This window comes from Psammomys obesus, unplaced genomic scaffold (assembly GCF_907164565.1).
Source record: "Psammomys obesus unplaced genomic scaffold, mPsaObe1.curated_primary_1811, whole genome shotgun sequence".
Classification (NCBI taxonomy): domain Eukaryota; kingdom Metazoa; phylum Chordata; class Mammalia; order Rodentia; family Muridae; genus Psammomys; species Psammomys obesus.
Window position 1 is genome coordinate 9,740,160 of NW_026585691.1, and position 6,744 is coordinate 9,746,903.

The 6,744-nt window shown below is 50.3% G+C and overlaps 1 protein-coding gene across 1 annotated transcript in view; it reads left to right on the forward strand.

Moving 5' to 3' along the window:
• Positions 1 to 6,744, forward strand: part of Prtg (protogenin) — a 96,552-nt gene that overhangs the window by 73,698 nt on the left and 16,110 nt on the right. The window contains exons 12-14 of the mRNA XM_055596836.1: positions 5,207 to 5,302; positions 5,966 to 6,152; positions 6,340 to 6,467. Coding sequence (XP_055452811.1) covers positions 5,207 to 5,302; positions 5,966 to 6,152; positions 6,340 to 6,467 — 411 coding nt within the window. The remainder of the gene's footprint in view (positions 1 to 5,206; positions 5,303 to 5,965; positions 6,153 to 6,339; positions 6,468 to 6,744) is intronic.

Genomic DNA, 6,744 nt, shown 5'->3' on the forward strand with positions numbered 1-6,744 from the left:
TGTGTGTGTGTGTGTGTGTGTGTGTGTGTGTGTGTGTGTGTGTGTGTACACGCGTGCACAAGTGCCTGGGATTAGATTCCCTGGAGCTGGAGTTACAGGTTATTGTGCACTGTGGTGTTGGGTACAAATGAGCAGCTGAGCCAACTAGCGGGCTCTCGGCCTGCCCTTTTCACTTCGTGGTAGTCAATTTAGACTATGGTTTGGTGACATTTCCTCAGGAGCTGAATTCTGTTAGCCCTTCTTTCATTGGCCTGTTTAAAAGTTGGTGCCCGAGGCCTCTCCACCCTACTAAGGGAAGGCGGGGCGGGTCATCGCGCTCCTCGTCAACTTGCACAAGACGCCATCTAGTGGTGAAAAGAGAAAAATGGAGGTTTTTCTAGTAAAATGGGAAAGGCGAGCTTTTTTTTTTTTTTTCAAGTTTTTGTGTGACCTTCAGGGGCACGTTGCAGTGAAAAATGAGCACGTGATACCAAAACCTTTAACAGGTAAGGTAAGCTACAGCTGTGGTTCCGAGAGATGGCTCAGCAGTTCAGCATTCCGGCTGCTTGTTAGAGAGTCCGTTTAGCTCCCAGCACCCATGCCCCGTGCTTCACAACCGCCTGTAACTCCTGCTGTAGGGGATCTAACACCCACGACGGCGTCCAGGGATACCCACACACATTCACCCCTGCCCACACACAGACACATACATAAAAACAAAAGTAAGATGGAAGGGGAAGAAGATGCAGTTGGTTCTCTGTTTTCCCATTCCGGCGGGCCGGACCGAGGGGAATTATTTCTGCTGAGTACGCCAGATGGATGGTTTTGGCCTTGCAGGAGACTGGTGCTGTAATGGCCTTCGCCTTTCCCGTGCTGGCTTTAAGACACTGAGCTAATTCTAAAGACACTAACTAATTCTAAAAACTGGGTATAGCTAACAGATAGGATTAATCTTAGGGTCCATCTGCTTGCTGTTTCTAGTGCTAGCCCCGAAATGCTTCCATGTTTCACTCTTATGAAATACATTATTGTTCCTTAGTCAGGGAAGGCTTGTTATCTTCGTTAGATGAGAGCTTGGGTAATGATGGATATGCTCCTTTGAGAGGATTAGATGCCCAGGATGGGAAGGCAACACACAGTCCTGTTGACCCTTCAATCTTAGATGCGTATCAGACACACACCTTCGAACCCCAGGAATATTAATGAGAACAGTGAACTGAGCTCAGCCAGAGTGTTTGCCGATTGCTAATGTCCTGGTATCCTGGGCTTCAGACCTGCTTTCGATAAGCAGGTATCTTTGATCTTTAAACACCTTGCAAGATGACTTGTGAATTTTTTAAAAGAGCAGGCTTGCGCGGTGACCTGTTCACATGCCGTGCAATGTCTAATAGGCTGACTTCACTTAACACACTGAGAGTATCTATCGGCGGGGTTGCCTTTTACCTCCAGCTTCCACATGGAAAACAACAAGGCATAGAAGAGGAACTTGCTTGGATATATACAGTTAGTAAGTAACACATACAGAATGTTCACGGGTGTCTTGTTTCATTTTGAGACAGGGTCTCGAGATGGCTGTGGCTGGCCTGGAATGTGCCTGGAATGAGACCAGGCTCTCAAGCACACAGAGAACCCGCTGCCTCTGCCTCCCGAGCGCTGGGACTGAAGGTGTGCGCCACCATGCCCAGCAGAATGTTCGTTTTTGTTAGTTTCTCCTTTGGTGTCTTCAGCCTGAGAGCATAGGCTGGCAAGGTGGCTCTGTGCCTAAGGGCACCTGATGTGAAGACCAGGACCCTGAGTCTGATCCCTGCAACCCACGTGGGAGAAGAGAATCATTGCTCTCAGTTTGTCCCCCGATCTCCACATGTTCTCCATGGCACGACTGTGTCCACACATATATACACATGCACACAAAACGAAAAATAAAAGGTAGTAAAAATGTTCTAAGGAAAAGCAAGGGCTGGTGAAAGGGTGTAGCAGTGAAGAGTGCTTGGTCTTCTTCCAGGGACTCAAGTTTGGTTCCAAGTACCCATGTCAGGAGGCTCACGGATGCCTGGAACTCCAGTTCTGGAGGATCTGACGCCCACTTCAGACCTCCAAGGGTACCTGGCATATACACAGATAGACACACACACACACAAATGAAAATAAATCTTAAAATAAAAACTCAAAGTAGAAGCAAGAGTTGTGGGTTTGAATCCTTGAGTCGCAGACAACCCCTGGCTTTTGATGGACTCTGCAAATGTTTGCCTGACACCTGGGCATTCTTCCTCGGTCGGCCAGCCAGGCTCCTGGTCCTCACTCTGCTCTGGGTGACTAATAGTCTGAATAGCTGAGCTCGTGGAGAGAACAAATCAGGGAGGGAGTCGAGTCCCAGAGCCGGCGGAGGACACACAGCAGCGTGCCAGGGCCCTTGTGACTAGAGGTGACTCCTTAGAAAAGACGAGGCACGAGCATTTGGTTAGAGTCCGCAGTCACCCTCATGCAAGCTGGTGCTCCAGGGCTGAACCCTAATAACCAAACATTTAGGGGCCAGTGACATGCTCAGAGCATAAAGGCACTTGCAATCCAGACCTGGGGACCCGGGCTTGAGCTCCAGAGCCCCCAGAAAGCTGGAAGGATAACACTCCACAGAGTTGTTCTCTGGCCTTCACGTGCATTCTGTGGTGCATGTGCGAAAGACACATGCACACACACATACACATTCACACACACACACACACTATTTTTTTTAAACATTAAAACCTTTAGGATTAAATTTATATCAAATTGAATTATTTGCGTTTTTCACCCCTGACCCATTTTTATATGTTTCCAACTTTTAAAGCGATTTTTTTTAAAAGGTAGTTAATTTTTTTTTATTTTAATTTTAATTTTTAATTTTACGTGCGCACACGCACAAGCCATGCAGGTGCCTGGGGAGGCCAGAAGAGGCTGTCATATCCCATGGAGTCAGAGGGGTTTTTTTGTTTTGTTTTGTTTCGTTTTTCTTCATAGCCTTGGCTGCCCTGGAACTGGCTTTATAAACCAGGCCGGCCTCAAACTTAGAGACCCACCTTCCAGTGCCTCCTGAGTGCTGGGACTAAAGGCAGGTACTGCCGTGCCCTGCAGAGCTGGAGTTCTATGTGGTGCTTGTGAGCCTCCCGCCTTGGGAGATAAGAAAGCTTACACTTACCCTTCGTGGCTGCCTTCCTCACTGTTGTTTTCCCCCAAACCACATCGCCTAAGCTTGCCAAGTGTCATGAAACCAAGCAGTGTGTGTGCGCGTTGGGATTTAACCCCAGCAGGGCCGTGACAGCCTGAGCAGCCGCTTCCAAACCGAGTGCTGGTGTGGACCCCACTCTGGGGTTTAGGTGCTGGATGCTGGTGCTCCCCGCTCTCTGCTTTGCCGCCTGAGGCGGGGAGGGGGTCTGCAGAGCTTACCTTTAGGGCTTGAACTGCTTCGTGGGGTTCAGTCTCTGTGTTGTGCGTTTGCTTCAGTTTTGAATGTTAGTCCTCCATGTTTATTGATCTGTACCCTTCCTTCTGTTAATAACGATGGAGCATTATGTTTTCCTCATTGCCTGGGAACTCTCAGGGGTGTGTGTGTGTGTGTGTGTGTGTGTGTGTGTGTGTGTAAAACGGCTGGCCAGCAAGCCTCAGGCGTCCTGTGTTTGTCTTCCCAGTGCTGGGATTACAGGAATGTGCCATCAGGCTCAGTTGGTAAAGGGTTCAGTGTGTAAGCATGATGGCCTGGGTTGAAAGCCAGGAGCTAGCCAGTTCAGGTGGATGCCTGGAGCTCACTGGCCAGCCATCCTAGCTCAGTCTAGGTTCAGTGAGAGACCGGGCCTCAAAAAATAACACGGAGCAGGCCCCGAACTCTCAGAGATGTTTTGTTTGTTGAGGCAGTGTTTTCTGTCCTACTATATAGATCCAGGGATTAAAGTCAGGCAGTCAGGCTTGCCAGCAGGCACCTTTACCCACTGAGATAGGCTTTCTCTGTGTGGCCTTTGCTGTCCTAGACTCACTTTGTAGACCAGGCTGGCCTCTAACTCACAGAAATCTGCCTGCCTCTGCCTCCCCGACTGCTGGGATTCCAAGCATGTGCCGCTGTGCCGGCTGACATGTAAAATCTTAAGAATCACTTTGGAGAATTTCACATGTGTTTTATTTTTCAAGTTTTAAGTGCTTGAATTCACTCTGGAGTGATGTCTTAAGATTTATTTTTGTTACTTTAATATGTGTGTATGTGTGTGCCCTTAGGACAACTATGAATTCCTGAACTTTCTGCTGTAAATGAGAACGTGTTTCATTTACTTAAGGGGAAAAAATGACTTAAGCAAACAATCATGTACGTTGAAAAAATTGGATGGGATGGGTTTAATTTAACGACGCGATAGTTAGAAGACACCAGTAGAGGGCGCTCCAGCCCGTCTCTCTTGAATTATGCACGGTCTTGACCAGTAGAGGGCGCTCCAGCTCGCCACTCTTGAACCTGATAATGCGGGCTTGAAAATGAAGGTTTCCTGGAAAAAGACCCCACTTAGAAACACTCAGAGGTTCCATGAAGGGCGTTTGCGCCAGTTTCCAAGAACTCTGATGGAGGAAACGCTGCTCTCTAGGACAGTCACCTCATCAGTACCCATGATGGGACCCATCATGGAGGAGAAGCTGAGGGGGGACTGGGTAGACGGCCAAGCCGGGGTACAGAATGAATTCGCACACAGCCTGGGCAAGACCCTGCCTTCAAGAACATAAGTAAACGAGGCCGCTGAGATGGCCCGGCAGGTAAAGTCGCTGGCCAGCAAGCCTGACGAAACGCATTTCCAGAGCCCGCAGAGCGGTAAGAGAAAAACTGGCTCTCAGAGTTGCCCTCTCCCTTCACGTGTGTCTGGAGGCATGCCCGCATGCGGACAGGCGAGCATGCAGAATGAAGGAGTAGAATGTGATGTAAAACCTTTTAAGGGAAATAAAGATAAAACAAAATTAATTAAAAGATGGGTCATTCGAGGACCGATTTGTGGTAGTCTGAAATTGGGTTAATCGCGCCAACTTTAAGGATAATTAGCCCCAGTGGCAATGTCACAGCAGATAGTGAGCAGGGAGGGATCCGGATAAGTGGAAAGAAAGCCTCATTGTTCACAGAACTGTCGTGCCTTCCGAGTGCTCATGCCAAACCTGTCCTTCTGCCGGGCTTCTGCTCACAGCCACAGGGGCTGGTCCGAATGACTGCTGCTGGCTTCCTTTCCAGACCCCAGAAGGAAGTACCACGTGAGGCTGCTGGCTTACAACAACCTGGAAGATGGCTACCAGGCCGACCAGACCGTCAGCACTCCCGGATGCGTGTGTGAGTGACGGCCGCTCAGTAGTGCCCCCGAGGCACCGACCCCTCCCTTGAAATTCAGTTTTGCTACTGATCGGAAGACTGGGTTGGGGTGATTTTTCTGTATCCTCCAAGCTGCTGGGTACATCTTGAATAAGTGGGTGCTTGGCAAAAGTGGGCAGTTTAAATTCTAAGCATGCATTTTAATTTTGCAAGCAGAAGAAGGTGGAAATTAGCTGGGGGAAACACATCGGGTTTCCTGGACTGAATTTCCTTTTGTCTGCTTTGGCCGTGAAGCCAGTTTTTTTCCAATTGCTTCTATGTATTGCTCCTCTAACGCTGGCTTTCTCTGTTTTTGACTAGTTTTGTTTTTTCCCAGACAGGGTTTCCCGAGGAGGCAGGCTTGGTTGTTTTGTAGACCAGGCTGGCCTCCAACTCACAGAGATCCACCTGCCTCTGCCTCCCGAGTGCTGGGCTTAAAGGCCTGTGCCACGCTGAATGTTTACCGTTTTTCAGGCGGTGAAGCATTTGACTCCTTAGCTAACTCCCAGAAGGGTTAGAGTGAGTCAGGGGCAGACTACTGTGAGGCTCAGATCCGCCACCGTGGGGACCTCTCCCTTTCCGCTGCCCCGCTCTCTGCCCACAGCACCCACCCTCGCAGTGAATTCCCTTTGCCTGTCTCCCCAGCCGTCCGCGACCGCATGGTCCCCCCGCCGCCGCCTCCCCACCATCTCTACGCGAAGGCTAACACCTCCTCGGCCATCTTCCTGCACTGGAGGAGGCCGGCCTTCACCACCGCCCAAGCCATTAACTACACCATCCGCTGTAACCCCGTCGGCCTGCAGAACGCCTCTCTGGTGCTCTACCTGCAAACGTATGTGGCCTGTCCTCCCTCGCGGGTGCTTCCTTTGCGCTCCTGGCTGCTCTGACCGACTCGGAGAGAGTTCCTTTCAGAGCTGAACATCTCCCCGTCCTCTGCTATACTTCCTCGACATGAATTGACCCACCGACTGTTAGAAATACGTTGCTGGCACTAACGACCCGCTTACTCTGCTTCACAGATCGGAAACCCACATGTTGGTTCAAGGACTGGAACCCAACACCAAGTATGAGTTTGCCGTCCGCCTGCACGTGGACCAGCTCTCCAGTCCCTGGAGCCCCGTGGTCTACCACTCCACGCTTCCAGAAGGTAGAGACCGCAGCTTCCTGTGGAGCTCAGCCTTGACAGTTTAGCATCTAGTCAGTCGGTTAGGAGTGGGTGTGTTTTGGCTGCATGTTTGTCTGCAGTGCTTGAACACGGTGTCGGAAGAAGCCAGAAGAGGGCACCAGAGCCTCTGGGCTGTGAGCCACTGTGTGGGTCCTGGGGATCAAACTCTGGTCCTGGTGCTCTGAACCATCTAGTCCCACTGTGGGTTTTTAGTGTGTGTGTGTGTGTGTGTGTGTGTGTGTGTGTGTGTGTGTGTGTG